This window comes from Panulirus ornatus, chromosome 58, assembly GCF_036320965.1.
Source record: "Panulirus ornatus isolate Po-2019 chromosome 58, ASM3632096v1, whole genome shotgun sequence".
NCBI classification, from domain to species: domain Eukaryota; kingdom Metazoa; phylum Arthropoda; class Malacostraca; order Decapoda; family Palinuridae; genus Panulirus; species Panulirus ornatus.
Window position 1 is genome coordinate 22,513,684 of NC_092281.1, and position 26,603 is coordinate 22,540,286.

The 26,603-nt window shown below is 39.9% G+C and overlaps 1 protein-coding gene across 2 annotated transcripts in view; it reads left to right on the forward strand.

The window, feature by feature from the left end:
* LOC139766658 (phosphatidylserine synthase 2-like) overlaps positions 1-12,216 on the forward strand; it is a 108,030-nt gene extending 95,814 nt beyond the window's left edge. For both annotated transcript variants that reach the window (XM_071695552.1, XM_071695551.1), the window contains 2 exons: positions 3,867-8,431; positions 12,016-12,216. In XM_071695552.1, the coding sequence (XP_071551653.1) occupies positions 3,867-4,014 (148 nt within the window). In that variant the 3' untranslated portion in view covers positions 4,015-8,431; positions 12,016-12,216. The remainder of the gene's footprint in view (positions 1-3,866; positions 8,432-12,015) is intronic.
* The last annotated feature ends 14,387 nt before the right edge of the window (positions 12,217-26,603 follow it).

Here is a 26,603-nt window from a genome sequence, read left to right on the forward strand (position 1 = left end):
TACTCCAGACGCTTCACATTCCCTGGTTCAATCCACTGACAGCACATCAGCTCCGGTATACCACATCATTCCAGTTCACTCTATTCCTTGCATGCCTTTCACCCTCTTGCATGTTCAGGCCCCAATCACTCAAAATCATTTTTACTCCATCCTTCCACCTCCAATTTGGTCTCCCACTTCTCTTTGTTCCCTCCACCTCTGACACATATATCCTCTTGGTCAATCTTTCCTCACTCATTCTCTCCATGAGACCAAACCATTTCAATACAACCACCTCTGCTCTCTCAACCACACTCTTTTTATTACCACACATCTCTCTTAACCTCCTACACACATCCTTTTGGAGAGCAGGGCAAGTATGCAGTCTGTTGTGGATGAGAGGGCTTGGGAAGTGAGTCATTTGTTGTTCGCTGATGATGCAGCACTGGAGGCTGATTCAGGTGAGAAACTGCAGAAGCTGGTGACTGAGTTTGGCAACGTATGTAAATGAAGAAAGCTGAGAGTAAATGTGAATAAGAGCAAGGTTATTAGGTTCAGTATGGTTGAGGGACAAGTTAACTGGGAGGTAAGTTTGAATGGAGAAAATCTGGAGAAAGTGAAGTGTTTTAGATATCTGGGAGTGGATTTGGCAGCGGATGGAACCATGGAAGCGGAAGTGAGTCACTGGGTGGGGGAGGGGGCGAGAGTTGTGGGAGCGTTGAAAAATGTGTGGAAGGCAAGAACTTTATCTCGGAAAGCAAAAACAGGTATGTTTGAAGGTATAGTGGTTCCAACAATGTTATGTGGTTGCGAGGCGTGGGCTATAGATAGAGTTGTGTGGAGGAGGGTGGATGTGCTGGAAATGAGATGTTTGAGGACAATATGTGGTGTGAGGTGGTTTGCTCAAGTAAATAATGAAAGGGTAAGAGAGATGTGTGGTAATAAAAAGAGTGTGGTTGAGAGAGTAGAAGAGGGTGTTTTGAAATGGTTTGGTCACATGGAGAGAATGAGTGAGGAAAGATTGACCAAGAGGATATATGTGTCAGAGGTGGAGGGAGCGAGGAGAAGTGGGAGACCAAATTGGAGGTTGAAAGATGGAATGAAAAATATTTTGAGTGATTGGGGCCTGAACATGCAGGACGGTGAAAGGTGTGCAAGGAATAGAGTGAATTGGAATGATGTGGTATACCGGGGTCGACATGCTATCAGTGGATTGAACCAGGGCATGTGAAGAGTCTGGGGTAAACCATGGAAAGGTCTGTGGGGCCTGGATGTGGAAAGGGAGCTGTGGTTTCAATGCATTATACATGACAGGTAGAGACTGAGTGTGAACGAATGGGGCCTTTGTTGTCTTTTCCTAGTGCTATCTCGCGCACATGTAGGGGGGAGGGGTTTGTCATTTCATGTGTGGCGGGGTGGCGACGAGAATGAATAAAGGCAGACAGTATGAATTATGTACATGTGTATATATGTATATGTCTGTATGTATATATATGTATATGTTGAAATGAGCAGGTATGTATATGTGCATGTGTGGACGTGTATGTATATACATGTGTATGTTGGTGGGTTGGGCCATACTTTTGTCTGTTTCCTTGCGCTACCTCGCTAATGCGGGAGACAGCAGCAAAGTATGATAATGATAATAATATAATAATATATGTATATGTGTGTGTGTGTGTGTGTGTGTGTGTGTGTGTGTGTGTGCATATGTGAGTGGATGTGCCTTACTTCTGGGGTTTCCTCGCATTATCTCGGTAACTCGGGAAACCGATGTAGCATGAAAGAAAAAAATACTTTACCGTGCTCACTTGCCTGTGGTTATACCACGAGTGAAATGTCACTCTCAGGAAGGCTGCATCATTATTGGTGTATTAAAGGGCTTCCAGTCTCCTCAAGGAAGTTCTCACTCTTAAGGAGACCAATACTTCCCTGCTTCTGACTGTAGCATAGCATTGAAGTTACAGAAGCCCCAGAAAAGGAGTTGTGGAGTTGTTCATTTACAATTAGAATTACAACAGCATGTATTTGTACTTTTTATTCAATCTTCTTATATGAAAGTTTCTTTTTCTTTCTTCATGTGGGTATGATTTCATGTTTACAAAAAGGACTGCAACAGAAGCCAGAAAGCATGATAATCCTTTTCTCTCTAAAACAGTTTCCCTGTTCTGCCTTCCTTTCTCTCTTTTCAAGAAACATTTCCCTTCTCTTTACTGATTCTGGGTTGCTGCCCAAAATTTGTGAATTCTGAGCTGTTGGATGCATCAGTCTCCAGAAGTAAGTAGGTCAGTAAGATCACTCTCTTGGTGTTCTCTGATTCAAGCAAGTCAGTAAGATCATCATTATGGTGTTTTCTGATTGACTGAAGATAGGACTAAAATGAGCTAGCTTCTGCTACCACAGCTGAGTAGCTAGCAGTAGGTGGGGAAGGTCAGTGTTTCTCCATCAGTTAAACTCAGGGTTTGAAGGTCTTAATCTCAGTTATTCTAGAGAATTCCTTTTTTCTCATTGAGTACCGTCTCAAAAAAAGGATTTTTTTTTTCTTCATTTAACACTTCAACCACTCCATGTGTATGTACAGTGCATGGATAACCTTTCCACCTGTATGTATATGAATTAAGAGTTCCTGCCACAATTCCAAGGCTAAGTTCTGGGTAGGAGTATGGGAGGTGAAGCATATAGTTTCTGAATTCCTTCACCGGGCATTTCATGTATAGTGGCCTTCCAGACATGAGAGAGGGAGGTAATACACATTGTGTGTAGATGTTGCTGCCACAGCCAAAACCTCCCTATTTTGGTTTTATGTATATGATATCTTTTATAGATGTTGCTTAAAGAGTATAAAGAGTATTTGTATATTTTATGATTATAACAGAATAAACCCACATGAATAATCATTCCATCAGTAAGATAGTTGAAAGTCATGATCAAACAAGCTAAAATGAGCCAAGAACAAGCTTAATGATAACACTGTCTACTGTTATCTATAAAGCTGATGGTTCAGCAACTTATGGTTGACTGTACATGACTGAGTTTAGTTTTGAATTATTTATCTCTGAATCTGTTCGGATAAATGTTAAATGGCTTGAAAAAAAGATTCATACAGGAATGAACAAAAAATTTTACTTAGAGCTTAGAGGGTGAAGAAACTACTTTTACTGTATGCATCTTTATTTTAAACCACTATTGCTGCTCACATTTCCCTCTCATTATGCAGCTCAACAAGTCCATCATTTACACCTGAGACTCTTTGCCCCTCAGTTGTTACATCACTGGCAATCAGTATCAAGATTGTGTCCCTTGGTAAATCAGTGTGTGCGTAGAATAGCATAACCATAATGGCAGCACATCTTTATTATACTCCAGTGTAACTTACAGTCTTTGAAGCCTTTATCATGTATAGCATGTAGCTAATCTCTGTTTTCTTTTTATGATTTTTAGTGTACCTCCAAAATAGCAAAAATTAAAGCTTTTGCCTGTCTCCTAGTTGAGGTTATGATATGATCTTGGACCATCATATACACATATATATACATAAATGCCCATTCATGCACATACACATATACATATGAACATACATACATACATACATATACAGGTATACTCAGACATACATATATACACAAGTACATACTTGCTTGCCTCCTTACATTCCTAGTGCTACCCTACATCCCAGGAAGTAGTACTGTTACCCTCACTTCAGCGAGATAGCACCAGGAAAACAGACAAAAAGGCCACATTTGTTCACACTGTCTTTAGCTGTCATGTGTAATGCACCGAAACCACAGCTACCTATCCACATCCAGGCCGCACATATATAATTCTTTTTTAGGAATATTTGATGAATATGATGAAAGAGACATTATTTAATGTGGCTGTTGTTTCAGGGTTGATTCGAAAGATATTGAGCGACGGCGTGAACATTGGAGTCATGTCCGAGCTATTGAGACCAAGCTCAGCCCTTCTGAATCCAGATTATTTAATCCTCAGTTTTTATTTGATAAGTTTATTCAAAAGAAAAACAAGGAAGATTGATGATTTTATACCATTAAATGCCCATAATGCTTTTGATATTTAGTTATGGGGTAAGAATATGTAATATATATTTTGACTATGATAATTGTCAAGTACAAGTTTAAGTTGTACTCTACATGATGAACATTGGACATGTACATAGGTGGAAATTTCCACTCATTTGTATAATATCAGTCATGATAACCTGTTTTGGAAAGATTTATGTTGTACCAGTGAACTTTTGTGTTAACACCAAAATGATAATGTAAAATCAGTTGTAATCATGTGTCGACATATGAGAGTATGTACCATGTATGAAACTGTATGGTATTAGACTGTCACATACCCTTGAATGGCAGCTGTCATCTGTTATGAAATCTACTTTAAATTGTATCTCCAGGAATTTGATTGTGCTGAAATTACATTAATGTATGGAGCATTTTTTTCCATATCTTGAATATATGAAACACAAGTACTTGGTCTGTGTGGACATAACTATACAAATGATACAAAAGGTCTTAGTTATTTTAGCCACAAAAAGATTATTTACACCATACTAATAATGTAGGAAGGGATGATTGAAGGTTGTTGAATTGTTATCTTCATTGGAAGATAACTCTAGATGCATTTTCCATATTTGGATGAAATCTAAACTAACTTGTGTATTGTATATTTTTTTCTAGTTAGTAATTACACCTGGTTGTAATCATAATGTTATTTATTGCCTAAGACATTATTTTTATGTGGTTTGCTTCATCTTTTATTAAATGAAATGTTATTTCTTCTTGTAAAAATTGGTAGACAGTTACTCTCCTTCTTTTCTTTCATATTTATTTGCCATTTACCTTGTTAGCAAGGTAGCACCAGAAAAGACAAGAAATGGCCTCATTTGCTTACATCAATTGTCTAGCTATTATGTGTAATGTGCCAAAACCACAGCTTTTTGTATACTACCAGGCCCCATAGACTTTCTGTGGTTTTCCCAGGCTTCTTCATATTCCCTGGTTCATTCTATTGACAGCAGGTCACTCCCTATATATTACATCACTCCACTTCAGTCTGTCCCTTGCATGCCTTCCTTTCTGCTTGGCCCATCCTCTTCTGACACATACTTGTTCAACCTCACTTCACTTATTTTCTCCATACATCCAAACCATTTCTGCACACCCTCCACAGATCTCTCAGCCATACTATCATTACTTACTCATTCAACCCTCCTCACAACACATATTTTCCTCAAACATTTAATTTCTAACACATCCACCCATTTCTTTACTTTTTCATCAATAGCCCATGCCTCACATGCATACAGCATCACTGGGACTACTGTACCTTCTTACATACCCATTTTTGCCCTCCCAAATTATGACCCCTCCTTCCACACATTTCTCAGTGTTTCTAGAACCTTCATCCCCCACCTTCCACCCCCTTCTATGACTCACCTCAACTTCCATGATTCCATTCCTGCCATGTCCACATACAGGTATCTAAAACAATTCACTAGCTTCAAGTTTTCTCCATTGAAGCTCATACACCAACTAATCTGCATCTTTGAAGTACTGAGCCATTTACTCATACCTTTCTCCTTCACACATTCTCCCAAACTCAGACACCAGCTTCTGCAGTTTCTCACTCATGTTTGCCATCTGTGCTGTACCGTCAGCAAACAATTGACTTACTTCCCAGGTCCCCTTATCCCATACAAACTGCAAAGGTACTCTTCTTTCCAAGACCCTCCCCTTTACATCCCTCATCACCCCACCCATAAGCAAGTTAAACAGCCATGATGACATCACATACCTTTACTGCAGTCACCTTCACCTGGAACTACTCACCCTTCTCTCTACCTGCTCACACACATGCACACACCTTACCCTCTTGATAAAAACTCCTTCCCATTTCTGATAGCTTTACTCCCACACCATATACTCATAGCACCTTCCACAAACCACATCGGTTAACCTTGTCATGTGCTTTCTTCGGATGTATTAATTTCTTAAGAATTTCAACTGCTTTACCATCCACTGTAGCCACTATGTCACATTTCATCTTACACACGGCTTTCTCCAGCTCCCCTCCCCTCACCAAACCTCTTGCTATGACTCTCTAAACTACACATACATCTGCCCCCTGTCATCAAACACATTCAGCAATCCTTCTTTGTACTCAATCCACTTCTTCACATCATAATTACCTGTTACCTCTTTCCTCCTTCACTGATGTTCCCAAGTGTTCTCTTTTTTTTTATGCTATTAGCCTCCTTCCAAAACATTTTTTTGCTCCCTGAAGTTTCACTCCAACTCTCGTTTGTCTTCTTTTTCAGCCCCTGCTCCTGTCAGCCCTTGCTCTTTCCTCTTGGCCTCTGCCGCTTTCTCTTTTACATCTTGCAGTTACTTCTCTGCGAGTATTGCCCATACAACTCTCCATTTTCTTTCACCAGCAACTTTGATTCATCATCCCACCACTCACAATCCTTTGTAAGCTGCCCACCTCCCACCTTCTAACCACACACTCCTACACACTTCTCTTTCACAACCCAGCACTGGTTCCTTAAATACCTCGTTTCTCACCCACTCCCCTAACTCTGTTTACTCTTACCTTTTGCCATTCCACATTCAATCTGTCCTGGTATTTCTTCACACCATTCTCCTTTCCAAGCTCACATACTTTCACCACCCTCTTTTCACCCATATCATTTCCTCTTTTCCAAGAACCTCACCAAATCTTCACCCTTGCCTCCATCAGACATCCCACCAACTGCCCCTCTCAGCACATACACATCCAAGAGTTTCTGTTTTATATGCCTATCAATTAGTATTTAATCCAGTAATTCCCAAGTACCATCTGGCCTACATACCCACATATACATATGTATATCCTTCTTTTGAAACTAGATATTCCTTGTCACGAGTACTTTTTCAGCACACAACTCAACCAGCTGTTTACCATTTCCTCTCACTGTACTGAATACCCCATACTCCCCAGTTATACCCTCAACTGCCACATTAGCAACTTTTGCATTGAATCACTCATTACTATTACCTGGTCACTTGCATCGAAACTTCTGATAATCTCTCGACTTTTCCTAAAATACTCGCCTTTCTTCATCTTTCTTGTCATGGCCAGGTGCATAAGCATAAAAATCAACAATCTCCTGTAATCCACTTTCATTTTTACCCACAAATGTCTGCAGCTAACTAGCTCTTCCTTGACTTTTCCCCTGACTAATCACTGTACTGACTTTACTCAAAGACATTCCCAAACTATATTTCCCCATACCCATCAGCTTTATTTCAGTCAGAGCTAGAACATTCTGGTTCCTTTTCTCAGACAGACTTTCTTTTTTCTCTCTTATACTTTTTTCTTTTTTTTTGAGCTGAGATGGCATGGGCAACTCGAACCCCAATCAAGGGCATACCATTAATGCTAACCTGAGCTAGGTACCCATTTTATCAACCTCTCGGGGTGGTTGAACAGCTGGGTTGACTGTGGACCGACTGCTGCAACCAGGATTCGAACCTATGCACTCCACCACAGGTGGCCCAAATACATCACGATTAGGAACACTAACCACTAGACTACTTAAAATAATCACTTCCTGCATCAGCGAGGTAGCGCCATGAATGGACGAAGAAATGGCCACATTCACTCACATCCACTCTCTGTCTTGTATAATCCATTAAAATCATATTCCATATCTCTCCCTTCTTTCTCATCTTTGTTATGTCCAAACACATTCAGACACACCAGCCTAAGCCTTAAGGAGGATGAACACTCCTCACTTGGCTCCTTCTGGTTCATCTTCTAGTGAAATTCAAGGAGGGAAGGGCCTCCAGTCCCCCTCCCACCCTTCTTAGATGCCTTCCTTGATATGTAGGTAATATGTAGACAGACTTCTATCTGTATATCTGACTCCTGTTCCTTTTGGGAACTCCATTGTGGGGATGGCCATGCCAAAAGGCTCTCCATAACTGGTTAACTTCAATGCTGTTTTTAGCCTTTAGTGCCTCACCATTAACAGGGCACTAGCATAGGGTAACCCCAATGCAGTGTTTTGAGGCTCCTACCTAATGTTCTTATCAACTACTAATACCTAATGTTCCAACCTATTACTTTTACCTGATGTTACAGCCTAAAAGTTCCTACCTACTACTTGCCTAATGCTCCTGTCTACTACTACTGCCTTTTGCTCCTACTATTTTGCCAAAAGGCAGGGCTTGCACATAGCGTTCATCACAGGAAGAATTGAAAGTTACAAAGTTGTCAAGTATTCTGTGAGACAAAAAAGAATAGTATATTTGTGAACAGAATGCCAGCAGTCTACATGTGGGTGAAGCAGAAAGAAAAGACAGCTACCTGGATCAAAAGATTGCACCTTGACAACCACTGAAGTCCTGGGTCACTGCAGCCATGACTTACCCTCCAGATACCCAGGCAGGTAATACTGGTGATATATACCACCCTGGTTGGTGGCTGACTACCAACTACTAGCAACCACAATTTTTTCTCCCCAATCCCCAAAGATAGTTACCCTTAATTCTATAAATTTCTTGTTAAGCTTGTTAACTCTGTAAATATATTTGCAAGTGATACATGAAGAATGGGAATGAATTGTTTTTAATTAAATGTTTTATATTCCAGTGTCTACACCTCTGTTTAATTTTTTGCATTCTGGGTAATGCATGCAACAACAAATATCAGTCCTACCAAGTATACAAATGTGTTTGGATATAGCATGATAGGATGTAGGAACATTAGGTAGTAGTAGTTGTCAGTGGGAACATAGCTAGGATCCTCTGCAAACAATGCACTAGACTTGTCCTCTGCCAGTGGCCTGTTATGGGTGAGGCACTAAAGGCTAAGAAGCGGCACTGGAGTTTCGCTAGTTATGTAGACACTATTACTGTGGCTGCCCTCTTGAGGGAGTTCCAGTTGGGAACGAGCATCAAAGATATAGATAGATGTAGTGCATTGTATTTTGTACAAGCACCTAAATTACTCCCATCTTGTTATTGTAACATGCCATCATCATAACGCTAGCCCAGCAGGCCACATGGTGCTGTTGCTGCCCAAGCCATTTTAGCCACAAGATCAGTTCTCTGTTAGCATTCAGTGAGGACATATCATTTGCCACTCATATAATTCTACACTTGTGCCCACATGTACCAGTCACCACCACAACTAAACATTCAGCAACTACCCCTACTACTACCAAGAATGTAAGGAAGACATTTAACTTGAAGAAAAATATTAGAATTGTGGATGAATTTGAGTTCAGGTCAGGCATTGCAGCAGTTGCTTGCCCTTGTGGGGTTAATGAGAGCATTTGCATTGTCAAGCTTAAAAGTAAACAAATTAGGAAAGCCTTTTCTGAGCTACCATCTTTGAAGAAAATGTATCACAGGTTTCATATAGAAAAAACTAATATATACTAAAATTGGTTAAAAGTAAGTGAAATTTAGTCGAGTAACACAGTGGATGCCATCCAAATTTCCTAAGCTACATACATAATTCAAGTGAACTGGCAGAACCATGTTTGATGTAAAGAAAGGATTCATATTAAGTAAAAGAAAAAAATAATTATTTTGTCTTTGTGTTCTCACAAGATTGGTCTCACAAACACCAGGATGCATCTTGAATGATAAACTTAAGAACCTTTTCTCTGTTACAAAGAGAACATCATAAAAGAATAATAACAGAAACAAGTGATGTAAGCCTTAACTTAAATGCTAAAAACAGCATGGTGTTGACATCTCTCTTGACACTGATGACATTCTTGTTTATATAGTGTTTTGGTACACTTATGAGAAAGTCCACCTTGTTCCACATATCTTATGTAGTGTCATGATCTTGGCCCATCTTTATCTTTATAATAAAAAATGAAACTGAAAATGTCAACCTAACCATATTGTTATTACAACTTATTGACTGATGATGACACAGTGGTTGATATCATTATTGTTAATTTATTCAATTTGCAGAGTATTCTTTCTCTTCCAGTATCAAGAGGTAGAAGTAGTAGTCTTGTAAAGTTATTGTAAAATATATTCAAAATACATTTTTTAGTCTTGTCTGATGAATACTGTGTACTTGAAGATAGAAGAGTTTTTTAAATCAAAAATTGATAACTTCAGTCACCCTTGATAGTTGGCATCATACTCCATCCCCATGACTGTTAGTGAGTTCTGAACATACTATTTCACTATACCTGAAGAAGTAAGGTTGAGTTTATGAACTGAAATCATAACCACATTCCTTTTTGCTTTTTTCTTAATTTCATTCATTTTTAGGTATGCGTTTCAATTTTTGTAAATATTATACTCCATATTTCGCAAAGCTCAGTTACTAAAGTAACAGGAAAACGTCTTTTATTTGTAACAGTCAACTTATTTGCAGCATTTGTCGATAGGACATTGGAGAGATATCTGGGTCCCTGTAATACATTTGATCTAGGCTGCTTATTTATAGAAATTTTTGGAAGTCAGTTGTTCATGTGCAATTTCAGTACTACAGCTGTACCATTTAAGCATTTAATTAAAAGAATATAAATGTTGCAACTCCCCTCCTCAGCGTACAGCTGGAAATCCTCCCCTTCGTTTTTTACTTTTCAAAAAAAAAAAAAAAAGGAACAGAGATATTCCTTCTAAGCCTCGGTCTTCTATTCTTAACGCTACCTCGCAAACATGGGAAATGGCGAATATGTTTGAAAAAAAATGCCTTATCACTTCCAGTCATTTCTGTGACTGTAAATGAAAATGCTCTTCTCATTTTCATGTATTTCTTGTGTCAATTTTGGTATATTGTACTTTCTTTCTTTCTTTCAAACTATTCGCCATTTCCCGCATTAGCAAGGTAGCATTAAGAACAGAGGACTGGGCCTCTGAGGGAATATCCTCACCTGGCCCCCTTCCCTGTTCCTTCTTGTGGAAAATTAAAAAAAAAACAAGAGGAAGGATTTGCAGCCCCCCACTCCCTCCCCTTTTAGTCGCCTTCTACGACACGTAGGGAGTACGTGGGAAGTTTTCTTTCTCCCCTATCCCCAGGGTATATTGTACTACGTGTGTTTAAAATATTAACCAAGCTGCATCTTTGATATCAGCCTGTTTCTTGTTTCCTTTAGATTAAATTATTTTCATATTCATACTCCTTTTATGCAGTTAAATTTTCTTACACTAATTATTATTAATTCTATCATAAATACTTATTCTTGCATATTCCCAATAGGGTTACAGAGAAATATATAAAATGTAGTTCATCAATAAAGCTATCAACTGTCGAGTCATAACTCGACTACAGTCATATTAGTCATAAGGCTGGGCTGAGATTGTTGGGTTGTAACCTGTAATAATTTCACTTGTTTTTAGATTTCTTTTGTGTGTATATGTATGTGCTTCTGAATATGTGTTTAAGTAGAATTGATAAAAGAAAATATCATTGCATCATTACAAATTTTTATTATAGTATATTTAAGCTGAAACCAGTAATGAATAACTCTTAAGAACATTTACTAATTTCACATTAAATGTCATAATAAAAAAATGGGTCATTGAAGATGTGGAACAAGGTGAACTTTATTCTGATATAAAAAACAAGTGCACCAATCATTGTATAAAAAAGGAGTTGACATTGTAGCCTTCAGACAAATGTCAAAACTGCTGTTTTTAGCACTTAACAATATTGTATCAGTACATTACTAGTTTTTTTCATTATTTCATAATTGTTATTACTTCTTATCTCTTATATCACTTGTTTCTTGGTTTATCAATATTGTATGATGTTCACTCACTTCATAAGATACAGTTTTTTAATTGTATTACTTTTTATTATTATAAGCTGTTTATTGGTGTTTAGGAAACCAAACTGGTGAGAGTAATTAGGCATTCTATTTTTTCTTTAGTTATGAAACTTTTTTCTAATAATTGAATATAGTCAGACCAGCTAATTTGAGCAAAACTTTTAGGCAATATAGATAGCATGCACTTTGTTTTACTGTTATTTTCAGATGTTTTTGGCGTATTTCAGGGTTTGTCACACCCCAAGCTGCTGACACCTGTAGAGTGTGGGTCAAGTGATGAGTTGGTTCAAGAGTAGGAGGCAGATACAGTAGCTGTTTATCATTATTTATGTGTACTGTATCATGAATTATTGTTTAGGTGGTTTAGTGTATTATTTGGTACAGTACTGTATATTATTTCCGTTGGTTACATAAACTTTTGAGAATTATTTTTGTATTTTTGGCCTTCGGTCCCAAATTTTTGGCCTTTGGTCTTGAACTCTTTAAAGTATGGTAATTTTTTATGCTGTTTTCTTTGAAGAAGTTTTTGACTAATTCATGCACTAAAAGTAAATTGCTTTGAGTACAATATAATGAAAAATATCTTAACATAATGTAGTTGGTATAGCATTGTACAGTTTAGAACATTTACAGCTCAGGGAAGTGAGTAATCATCTTCCAGTTCCAAACGTACATCTTTTACTCTGCGAATGATAGGTAAATTGCATTTTATATTATTTTTTTCCCATATTGTTATCTTTAGTAAGCTCATAATTCATGAACTAATAATTTCCTATGTATTCGAAAAGAATAAAGTTTTTTTTTTTTTTTTTTTTTTTTAGCTGAACCCAAATTCCAAAGAAATTTGGGTGTGACAGGTAGACAGATGGCTGTCGTATCATTTCTATCATGCTATCCATCTGTCTACATCTATGATACCCATTCCCTCTGGGAACTCCCATCAAGGGATGACCACAGCAAAAGTCTCCACTTATTCCTGTTCTTGCATGCCTCCTTAGCATACACCATGTCATGCATTCTTCCACTGTTTCCCTCCTTCCAGTATTCCTCAACCCTATTTTCCCCATGTCATGGGTGGTCTTCCACTCACACCAACCACTTTAATTGTGGTATCATACACTCTTTTTTTGTAAACTTGCATTTTTTCCACATCCCCAAACCACCTCAAAATATTACATTTCACTCATTCTACCACTCCATTATTCACTCCCTTTGCATTCCCTGCCAAGCCACATCTCTCATACACCCTTTCATTTCTTTCTTCATTCCATCTAGTCACACCACATGCCCTTCTCAAATAGCTCATTTCCACAGCCTGGATTCATGACCTCTATGCCTCATTCCATATCCATGTTTTGGCTGCATAGGTCAGGGTCGGGAGGACTATGTTGCCTCTTAATCCTCTCTTCACTTCCATACTTACTCCTCTGCCCTTCATTAGTCTATTAAGGGAACCAATGACTCTTCTACCCTGTACTTCTCTCTCTCTTTTGTCTCTCCTTCCATATTACCAAACTTACCCAAGACAGCCCCCAGATATTTAAATTTCCTCACTTCTTCCAGTCTTTTTCCCTCATATCCACAGCACAATTTAGTATACTTTCTTCTTTCACTCTATATGTTTTTTACAAAATCTATACTTTCACTCTGTTTCCTTTCAAACACCATTATTTTACTTTAACTTGCATTTACCTTCAGTCACCTACACTTAGATACATCATGAAACACATACAACCATCTGCAACTCCTCTTCACTCTCGGCAAACAACACAGTATCATCCACAATAGACTTGCCACCACATCTTATCGCCACACTCCATCCCTGCACCACCTTCCCTAATTTTGCCTTCATTTCTCATCACTCCATACATAGCGCAAGGAAACAGACGAAAGAAATGGCCCAACCCACCCCCATACACATGTATATACATACACGTCCACACACGCAAATATACATACCTACACAGCATTCCATGGTTTACCCCAGATGCTTCACATGCCCTGATTCAATCCACTGACAGCACCTCAACCCCGGTATACCACATCGATCCAATTCACTCTATTCCTTGCCCGCCTTTCACCCTCCTGCATGTTCAGGCCCCGATCACACAAAATCTTTTTCACTCCATCTTTCCACCTCCAATTTGGTCTCCCACTTCTCCTCGTTCCCTCCATCTCCGACACATATATCCTCTTGGTCAATCTTTCCTCACTCATTCTCTCCATGTGCCCAAACCATTTCAAAACACCCTCTTCTGCTCTCTCAACCACGCTCTTTTTATTTCCACACATCTCTCTTACCCTTACGTTACTTACTCGATCAAACCACCTCACGCCACACATTGTCCTCAAACATCTCATTTCCAGCACATCCACCCTCCTGCGCACAACTCTATCCATAGCCCACGCCTCGCAACCATACAACATTGTTGGAACCACTATTCCTTCAAACATACCCATTTTTGCTTTCCGAGATAATGTTCTCGACTTCCACACATTCTTCAAGGCTCCCAGGATTTTCGCCCCCTCCCCCACCCTATGATCCACTTCCGCTTCCATGGTTCCATCCGCTGCCAGATCCACTCCCAGATATCTAAAACACTTTACTTCCTCCAGTTTTTCTCCATTCAAACTTACCTCCCAATTGACTTGACCCTCAACCCTACTGTACCTAATGACCTTGCTCTTATTCACATTTACTCTTAACTTTCTTCTTTCACACACTTTACCAAACTCAGTCACCAGCTTCTGCAGTTTCTCACATGAACCAGCCACCAGCGCTGTATCATCAGCGAACAACAACTGACTCACTTCCCAAGCTCTCTCATCCACAACAGACTTCATACTTGCCCCTCTTTCCAAAACTCTTGCATTCACCTCCCTAACAACCCCATCCATAAACAAATTAAACAACCATGGAGACATCACACACCCCTGCCGCAAACCTACATTCACTGAGAACCAATCACTTTCCTCTCTTCCTACACGTACACATGCCTTACATCCTCGATAAAAACTTTTCACTGCTTCTAACAACTTGCCTCCCACACCATATATTCTTAATACCTTCCACAGAGCATCTCTATCAACTCTATCATACGCCTTCTCCAGATCCATAAATGCTACATACAAATCCATTTGCTTTTCTAAGTATTTCTCACATACATTCTTCAAAGCAAACACCTGATCCGCACATCCTCTACCACTTCTGAAACCAAACTGCTCTTCCCCAATCTGATGCTCTGTACATGCCTTCACCCTCTCAATCAATACCCACCCATATAATTTACCAGGAATACTCAACAAACTTATACCTCTGAAATTTGAGCACTCACTCTTATCCCCTATGCACGCATTCCGCCAATCCTCAGGCACCTCACCATTAGTCATACATACATTAAATAACCTTACCAACCAGTCAATAATACAGTCACCCCCTTTTTTAATAAATTCCACTGCAATACCATCCAAACCTGCTGCCTTGCCGGCTTTCATCTTCGGCAAAGCTTTTACTACCTCTTCTCTGTTTACCAAATCATTTTCCCTAACCCTCTCACTTTGCACACCACCTCGACCAAAACACCCTATATCTGCCACTCTATCATCAAACACATTCAACAAACCTTCAAAATACTCACTCCATCTCTTTCTCACATCACCACTACTTGTTATCACCTCCCCATTTGCGCCCTTCACTGAAATTCCCATTTGCTCCCTTGTCTTACGCACTTTATTTACCTCCTTCCAGAACATCTTTTTATTCTCCCTAAAATTTAATGATACTCTCTCACCCCAACTCTCATTTGCCCTCTTTTTCACCTCTTGCACCTTTCTCTTGACCTCCTGTCTCTTTCTTTTATACATCTCCCACTCAGTTGCATTTTTTCCCTGCAAAAATCGTCCAAATGCCTCTCTCTTCTCTTTCACTAATAATCTTACTTCTTCATCCCACCACTCACTACCCTTTCTAATCAACCCACCTCCCACTCTTCTCATGCCACAAGCATCCTTTGCGCAATCCATCACTGATTCCCTAAATACATCCCATTCCTCCCCCACTCCCCTTACTTCCATTGTTCTCACCTTTTTCCATTCTGTACTCAGTCTCTCCTGGTACTTCCTCACACAAGTCTCCTTCCCAAGCTCATTACTCTCACCACCCTCTTCACCCCAACATTCACTCTTCTGAAAACCCATACAAATCTTCACCTTAGCCTCCACAAGATAATGATCAAACATCCCTCCAGTTGCACCTCTCAGCACATTAACATCCAAAAGTCTCTCTTTCGCGCGCCTGTCAATTAACACGTAATCCAATAACGCTCTCTGGCCATCTCTCCTACTTACATACGTATACTTATGTATATCTCGCTTTTTAAACCAGGTATTCCCAATCACCAGTCCTTTTTCAGCACATAAATCTACAAGCTCTTCACCATTTCCATTTACAACACTGAACACCCCATGTATATATATATATATATATATATATATATATATATATATATATATATATATATATATTTTTTTTTTTGCTTTGTCGCTGTCTCCCGCGTTTGCGAGGTAGCGCAAGGAAAGAGACGAAAGAATGGCCCAACCCACCCACATACACATGTATATACATACACGTCCTCACACGCAAACATACACACCTATACATCTCAATGTACACATATATATATATATATATATATATATATATATATATATATATATATATATATATATATATATATATATACGTATACACACAGATATATACATATATACACATGTACATAATTCATACTGTCTGCCTTTATTCATTCCCATCGCCACCTCGACACACATGGAATAACAACCCCCTCCCCCCCTCATGTGTGCGAGGTAGCGCTAGGAAAAGACAACAATGGCCCCATTCGTTCACACTCAGTCTCTAGCTGTCATGTAATAATGCACTGAAACCACAGCTCCCTTTCCCTATCCAGGCCCCACACAACTTTCCATATATATATATATATATATATATATATATATATATACATCCCTGGGGATAGGGGAGAAAGAATACATTCCACGTATTCCCTGCATGTCGTAGAAGGCGACTAAAAGGGGAGGGAGCGGGGGGCTGGAAATCCTCCCCTCTCGTTTTTTTTTATTTTCCCAAAAGAAGGAGCAGAGAATTGGGCCAGGTGAGGGTATTCCCTCAAAGGCCCAGTCCTCTGTTCTTGGCGCTACCTCGCTGATGCGGGAAATGGCAAATAGTTTGAAAGAAAAAGAAATATATATATATATATATATATATATATATATTTTTTTTTTTTTTTTTTTTTTTTATACTTTGTCGCTGTCTCCCGCGTTTGCGAGGTAGCGCAAGGAAACAGACGAAAGAAATGGCCCAACCTCCCCCCCCCATACACATGTACATACACACGTCCACACACGCAAATATACATACCTACACAGCTTTCCATGGTTTACCCCAGACGCTTCACATGCCTTGATTCAATCCACTGACAGCACGTCAACCCCTGTATACCACATGACTCCAATTCACTCTATTCCTTGCCCTCCTTTCACCCTCCTGCATGTTCAGGCCCCGATCACACAAAATCTTTTTCACTCCATCTTTCCACCTCCAATTTGGTCTCCCTCTTCTCCTCGTTCCCTCCACCTCCGACACATATATCCTCTTGGTCAATCTCTCCTCACTCATTCTCTCCATGTGCCCAAACCATTTCAAAACACCCTCTTCTGCTCTCTCAACCACGCTCTTTTTATTTCCACACATCTCTCTTACCCTTACGTTACTTACTCGATCAAACCACCTCACACCACACATTGTCCTCAAACATCTCATTTCCAGCACATCCATCCTCCTGCGCACACCTCTATCCATAGCCCACGCCTCGCAACCATACAACATTGTTGGAACCACTATTCCCTCAAACATACCCATTTTCGCTTTCCGAGATAATGTTCTCGACTTCCACACATTTTTCAAGGCTCCCAAAATTTTCGCCCCCTCCCCCACCCTATGATCCACTTCCGCTTCCATGGTTCCATCCGCTGACAGATCCACTCCCAGATATCTAAAAACACTTCACTTCCTCCAGTTTTTCTCCATTCAAACTCACCTCCCAATTGACTTGACCCTCACCCCTACTGTACCTAATAACCTTGCTCTTATTCACATTTACTCTCAACTTTCTTCTTCCACACACTTTACCAAACTCAGTCACCAACTTCTGCAGTTTCTCACATGAATCAGCCACCAGCGCTGTATCATCAGCGAACAACAACTGACTCACTTCCCAAGCTCTCTCATCCCCAACAGACTTCATACTTGCCCCTCTTTCCAGGACTCTTGCATTTACCTCCCTTACAACCCCATCCATAAACAAATTAAACAACCATGGAGACATCACACACCCCTGCCGCAAACCTACATTCACTGAGAACCAATCACTTTCCTCTCTTCCTACACGTACACATGCCTTACATCCTCGATAAAAACTTTTCACTGCTTCTAACAACTTGCCTCCCACACCATATATTCTTAATACCTTCCACAGAGCATCTCTATCAACTCTATCATATGCCTTCTCCAGATCCATAAATGCTACATACAAATCCATTTGCTTTTCTAAGTATTTCTCACATACATTCTTCAAAGCAAACACCTGATCCACACATCCTCTACCACTTCTGAAACCGCACTGCTCTTCCCCAATCTGATGCTCTGTACATGCCTTCACCCTCTCGATCAATACCCTCCCATATAATTTACCAGGAATACTCAACAAACTTATACCTCTGTAATTTGAGCACTCACTCTTATCCCCTTTGCCTTTGTACAATGGCACTATGCACGCATTCCGCCAATCCTCAGGCACCTCACCATGAGTCATACATACATTAAATAACCTTACCAACCAGTCAACAATACAGTCACCCCCTTTTTTAATAAATTCCACTGCAATACCATCCAAACCTGCTGCCTTGCCGGCTTTCATCTTCCGCAAAGCTTTTACTACCTCTTCTCTGTTTACCAAATCATTTTCCCTAACCCTCTCACTTTGCACACCACCTCGACCAAAACACCCTATATCTGCCACTCTGTCATCAGACACATTCAACAAACCTTCAAAATACTCATTCCATCTCCTTCTCACATCACCGCTACTTGTTATCACCTCCCCATTTGCGCCCTTCACTGAAGTTCCCATTTGCTCCCTTGTCTTACGCACCCTATTTACCTCCTTCCAGAACATCTTTTTATTCTCCCTAAAATTTACTGATAGTCTCTCACCCCAACTCTCATTTGCCCTTTTTTTCACCTCTTGCACCTTTCTCTTGACCTCCTGTCTCTTTCTTTTATACTTCTCCCACTCAATTGCATTTTTTCCCTGCAAAAATCGTCCAAATGCCTCTCTCTTCTCTTTCACTACTACTCTTACTTCTTCATCCCACCACTCACTACCCTTTCTAAACAGCCCACCTCCCACTCTTCTCATGCCACAAGCATCTTTTGCGCAATCCATCACTGATTCCCTAAATACATCCCATTCCTCCCCCACTCCCCTTACTTCCATTGTTCTCACCTTTTTCCATTCTGTACACAGTCTCTCCTGGTACTTCCCCACACAGGTCTCCTTCCCAAGCTCACTTACTCTCACCACCTTCTTCACCCCAACATTCACTCCTCTTTTCTGAAAACCCATACTAATCTTCACCTTAGCCTCCACAAGATAATGATCAGACATCCCTCCATTTGCACCTCTCAGCACATTAACATCCAAAAGTCTCTCTTTCGCGCGCCTGTCAATTAACACGTAATCCAATAACGCTCTCTGGCCATCTCTCCTACTTACATAAGTATACTTATGTATATCTCGCTTTTTAAACCAGGTATTCCCAATCATCAGTCCTTTTTCAGCACATAAATCTACAAGCTCTTCACCATTTCATATATATATATATATATATATATATATATATATATATATATATATATATATATATATATATATATATTTTTTTTTTTTTTTTTTTTTGCTTTGTCGCTGTCTCCCGCGTTTGCGAGGTAGCGCAAGGAAACAGACGAAAGAAATGGCCCGGCCCAACCCACCCCCATACACATGCCTTGATTCAATCCACTGACAGCACGTCAACCCCAGTATACCACATCGCTCCAATTCACTCTATTCTTTGCCCTCCTTTCACCCTCCTGCATGTTCAGGCCCCGATCACACAAAATCTTTTTCACTCCATCTTCCCACCTCCAATTTGGTCTCCCTCTTCTCCTCGTTCCCTCCACCTCCGACACATATATCCTCTTGGTCAATCTTTCCTCACTCATTCTCTCCATGTGACCAAACCATTTCAAAACACCCTCTTCTGCTCTCTCAACCACGCTCTTTTTATTTCCACACATCTCTCTTACCCTTACATTACTTACTCGATCAAACCACCTCACACCACACATTGTCCTCAAACATCTCATTTCCAGCACATCCATCCTCCTGCGCACAACTCTATCCATAGTCCACGCCTCGCAACCATACAACATTGTTGGAACCACTATTCCTTCAAACATACCCATTTTTGCTTTCCGAGATAATTTTCTCGACTTCCACACATTCTTCAAGGCTCCCAGAATTTTCGCCCCCTCCCCCACCCTATGATCCACTTCCGCTTCCATGGTTCCATCCGCTGCCAGATACACTCCCAGATATCTAAAACACTTCTCTTCCTCCAGTTTTTCTCCATTCAAACTCACCTCCCAATTGAATTGACTCTCAACCCTACTGTACCTAATAACCTTGCTCTTATTCACATTTACTCTTATCTTTCTTCTTTCACACACTACCAAACTCAGTCACCAGCTTCTGCAGTTTCTCACATGAATCAGCCACCAGCGCTGTATCATCAGCGAACAACAACTGACTCACTTCCCAAGCTCTCTCATCCCCAACAGACTTCATACTTGCCCCTCTTTCCAAAACTCTTGTATTCACCTCCCTAACAACCCCATCCATAAACAAATTAAACAACCATGGAGACATCACACACCCCTGCCGCAAACCTACATTCACTGAGAACCAATCACTTTCCTCTCTTCCTACACGTACACATGCCTTACATCCTCGATAAAAACTTTTCACTGCTTCTAACAACTTGCCTCCCACACCATATATTCTTAATACCTTCCACAGAGCATCTCTATCAACTCTATCATATGCCTTCTCCAGATCCATAAATGCTACATACAAATCCATTTGCTTTTCTAAGTATTTCTCACATACATTCTTCAAAGCAAACACCTGATCCACACATCCTCTACCACTTCTGAAACCACACTGCTCTTCCCCAATCTGATGCTCTGCACATGCCTTCACCCTCTCAATCAATACCCTCCCATATAATTTGCCAGGATGGTGACATCACACAGCTCTGCCTCACACCTACATGTATCCCAATACTTCCTGTCAGCTATCCATTCACTCTTACTCATGCTTTTGCTCCTCCATAGATGACTTATACACCATCTAACAGGTGTCCCCCTATGCAGTATATCCCTAACACATCCCATAAAGCATTCCACTCGATTCTGTCATACACTTTTGCCAGATCCATAAAAGCTGCATACAACTTCTTACCTTTCGCCAAATACTTTTCCATGGTCATCTTTACAAAAATCTGATCCACACATCCCCTGGTATTATTAACAGACTCATTCCCCTATAATTGGTACTTATATCCTCAGCACCTTTCCCTTTGAATAAAGGAATGATAATAGCTTTCACCCAGTCCTCAGGCACAACCTTCTCTTTCCATGCTAAATTACATATTAGATGCATCCACTCTTATACTTTCTCCTCCATACTTCAGCATTTCAGCCATAATCCCATCCACTCCAGGTGCCCTTCAGCCTCATTATGGCCCTTCTTGCCTCCCTTTTTACTACAGGCTCCTGCACTTGTATCCTCTTCCTTCCATCCTCCATATCAATGCATGTACCAACTGCTGCCTACCCTTCTCCTACATTCATCAGTTCTACAAAATACTCTTTCCATCTTTCTTTCACTTCCTCCCTTTGATTCAACAATTCCTCTTCCTTACTTCAAAACTCACCACTTCCACTCTTACATTAACCTCTTTCCCTTTCACCTCCATCCAGTATAGTTTCTTATTGTCACAAAACTTTTCACTTAACTTTCTTCTAAAATCTTCATCTACTCTTTCTTTGCTTTCTGCTATCAGGTTCTTAATATTCTATTTACATATTTTGTATTCTTCCCTCCTCCTTTGCTGAGTTTCCACTGGTACATTCCTATTGAGCAATCTACCATATGCCTTTTTCTTCTTTTCCACATTTCTAATCTCTTCTGTCCACCATGCATTAACCTTTTTATTCCTGTATCTTACTACCTTGTATCCAACTACTAATTCTACAACCTATAGTAAATTCTTTGTATTTGCTTTGTTTCTCAGTCTTAATTATTGTTTTATCTACTGTTTTATTACATTTTGCAGTAACTTACATGACCCATAAGTGTAAGGTGTACATAGATGTACATACAAAAATGAGTCACATTGGCTGCACGCCCACAGTGTTACAACAGCTGAATTCATCGCGAGGAACAAATCTCTTCTTGGATTACATAAGATTGTCTAATTTTGGTTAGTTTCTTTATGTTTTTGTTTTTTTCATACTTGACTGCTGTTTCCCATGACAGCAAGGTAGCACCAAGACCAGATGAAGAAAGGCCACATATGCTCACATCTATTCTCTAGCTGTCATGTGTAATGCACTGAAACCACAGCTCCCTATCCACAGCCAGCCCCCAGATATTTCACATACCCTGTTTCAGTCCACTGACTGCACATACACCCAAGTATAGCACATCATTCCAGTTCACTCTGTCCCTTGCACACCTTTCATCCTCCTACATGTTCAGGCCCCAATCACTCAAAATCTTTTTTACTTCATCCTTCCATCTCCGTTTTGATCTCCCTGTTCTTCTTATTCCTTCCACTTCTGGCACATATATCCTTTTTGTCAACCTTTCCTCACTCATTCTGCCCATATGTCCAAACCATTTCAGCTATCTCAAACATTCTTTTTATTACCACAACTCTCTTACCCTTTCATTACTTAATACATCAAACCACCTCACCAAATATTGTCCTCACACATTTCATTTCCAATACATCCACCCTCATCTGCACAGTCTTGTCTATAGCTCATGACCCACACCCATATGATATTGTTGGAACTACTATACACTGAAACACCTGTTTTGCCCTCTCAGATAATAATCTCTCTTTCCACATGTTCTACAGTACTTCCAGAACCTTTGCCCCTTCATCCAACCATTGACTTACTTCTGCTTCCATTCGCTGCTATGCCCACTCTCAGGTATCTAAAACACTTTACTTTCTCTACATTTTCTCCATTCAAGCTGACACCCCAACTAATCTGTCCCTCAACCCTACTAAACTTAATAACCTTGTTTTTACTCACGTTTACTCTAAACTTTGTTTCACCAACTCTTCCAAACTCAGTCCAACTTCTGCATTTTTTCACTTGAATCTGCCACCAGTGCAATAACATCAGCAAACAACAACTGACTCACTTCCCAGGCCTTCTTATCCCTCACAGACTGCATACCACCCCACCCATAAATAAACTATGGAAGGAACCATAGTGACATCATACATCCCTGCTGCAGACAAACATTCTATTAGAACAATTGAATTCTCTCTTCCTACTCGTATACTTGCCTTACACCCTTGATAAAAACTTCTCATTGCCTCTAGCAGCTTTCCTCTTTCCTCCCACATCGTATGTTCTCAAGACCTTCAGTAAGTCATCTCTATCAACCCTATCATACGCTTTCTCTAGATACATAAATGCCCCATACAAATACATCTGTTTCTAAGTATATCTCACACACATTCTTTAAAGCATACCCCTGATCCACATATCCTCAACCAGTTCTGAAACCACAATGCTCCTCCCAATCTCATGTCTTGTACATGCCTTCACAAAGTTATACCTTTGTAGTTTGAACACTCACCTTTGACCCCCATTACCTTTATATTGTGTTAAGATACATGCATTCTGCCAATCCTCAGGCACCTCACAATGATCCATTCATACACTGAAAATCCTTACTGTTCAATCAACAATGCAGTCACCACTTTTCTTAAGAAATTCATCAGCAATACCATCCAGTTCAGCCACCTTGCCACATTTCATCTTGTGTAAGGCTTTCACCACCTCTTCTTTCTTCACCAAACCACCATCACTTTGCATACTACCCTGACCCAAACACCCTACATCTGCCAACCTATCATCAAACACATTCAATAGTCTTCGAAATACTCCGTCTCCTCACTTCAACATTACCTGTTACCATTCTCCCCTTATTGCCCTCTTCACTGATGTCCCTATTTGTTCTGTTGTTTTTCTGCACATCATCAACCCCCTTCCAAAGCATCTTATTCTAAAGTTTAACGATATTGCTCACCCCCTTTCAGTTGCCCTTTTTTTCCAATCTATGTTTTATATACTCTTTTACATTTTGCAGTGAATTACATGAACCAAAAGTGAATCACGAACATGAATATACGTGTACATATAAAAATGAGTCTCTACACTGTTACAATTGCTGAACTCATTAGGAAGTGATCTCTTCTTTGATTATACAATATTATTCTCTATTGCTGTTTAGTTTCTTTGTATTGTTTTATTACATTCTGAAGTAAATTTGAGAAAAATAATCTATAGGTGTACATGTGTAAACAAATATATACATAATTTTTTTTTTTTCTTTTTTTTTTATACTTTGTCGCTGTCTCCCGCGTTTGCGAGGTAGCGCCAGGAAACAGACGAAAGAAATGCCCCCCCCCCCATACACATGTACATACACACGTCCACACACGCAAATATACATACCTACACAGCTTTCCATGGTTTACCCCAGACGCTTCACATGCCTTGATTCAATCCACTGACAGCACGTCAACCCCTGTATACCACATGACTCCAATTCACTCTATTCCTTGCCCTCCTTTCACCCTCCTGCATGTTCAGGCCCCGATCACACAAAATCTTTTTCACTCCATCTTTCCACCTCCAATTTGGTCTCCCTCTTCTCCTCGTTCCCTCCACCTCCGACACATATATCCTCTTGGTCAATCTCTCCTCACTCATTCTCTCCATGTGCCCAAACCATTTCAAAACACCCTCTTCTGCTCTCTCAACCACGCTCTTTTTATTTCCACACATCTCTCTTACCCTTACGTTACTTACTCGATCAAACCACCTCACACCACACATTGTCCTCAAACATCTCATTTCCAGCACATCCATCCTCCTGCGCACATCTCTATCCATAGCCCACGCCTCGCAACCATACAACATTGTTGGAACCACTATTCCCTCAAACATACCCATTTTTGCTTTCCGAGATAATGTTCTCGACTTCCACACATTTTTCAAGGCTCCCAAAATTTTCGCCCCCTCCCCCACCCTATGATCCACTTCCGCTTCCATGGTTCCATCTGCTGACAGATCCACTCCCAGATATCTAAAACACTTCACTTCCTCCAGTTTTTCTCCATTCAAACTCACCTCCCAATTGACTTGACCCTCACCCCTACTGTACCTAATAACCTTGCTCTTATTCACATTTACTCTCAACTTTCTTCTTCCACACACTTTACCAAACTCAGTCACCAGCTTCTGCAGTTTCTCACAAGAATCAGCCACCAGCGCTGTATCATCAGCGAACAACAACTGACTCACTTCCCAAGCTCTCTCATCCCCAACAGACTTCATACTTGCCCCTCTTTCCAGGACTCTTGCATTTACCTCCCTTACAACCCCATCCATAAACAAATTAAACAACCATGGAGACATCACACACCCCTGCCGCAAACCTACATTCACTGAGAACCAATCACTTTCCTCTCTTCCTACACGTACACGTACATAATATATATAATAATAATAATGTATATAATAATAATAAATAATCAATATAATGTATAAAAAAGTATACAGATACCAGTCACTAAGTACAATGGCTGATTGTGGAATACCCAATGACCACAGCACCAGATGACAGAGTGGCAGTTTTCCCATCAACATAAAATTTTGCAAAATTAGTTCAAATTAATTTTTTCTGAACCAAGGGAGTTTTTGAACTATAGAACACCAGATTGAAAACATCTCAATGTACATGTGGTGCAACACATCTCCATGGCTACTCAAATATTGTATTCCTGAACTGCCTCCATATCACCTCAACCTCACCTCACACAATTTTTTATTCTTCTAGCTTTCATCTTCACTTGAAATTTGTTACAATGTTTCATTCTTCAATTTTCTCTTATTCTTTTTTATTCTCACTTCTAGTCCCATATCATCTTTATTAAAAGGATAATTAACATGGTAACACATTACAAACTAACAAACCTTCTCACTATGCATTCCTAGACTGTGAAAATGTTTATCAAAATGAAATAATGAAAAGTAGGACAGACAACAGCAAAACATCTCTGTTAAGAATAGGATGTGCAGTTTTAAATTTATTGACGAGTTGAGATATGATACATGAGTTATGAGTATTTCAGGGAAAGATGATCATTTAAAAATAGAAGAAAGGTACCAAATCATATACTGCCTATGCATATTCTAGAAATTAAGTAATTAAGAAAAGTTGTTTCAACCTGGTGAAAATGAGGGGCATGTATTGTCTTGCATGATGAATAAAAAAGTTTGAGAGTCCTGAAGAGATACACTAGGAAAATTAAGCTTGAA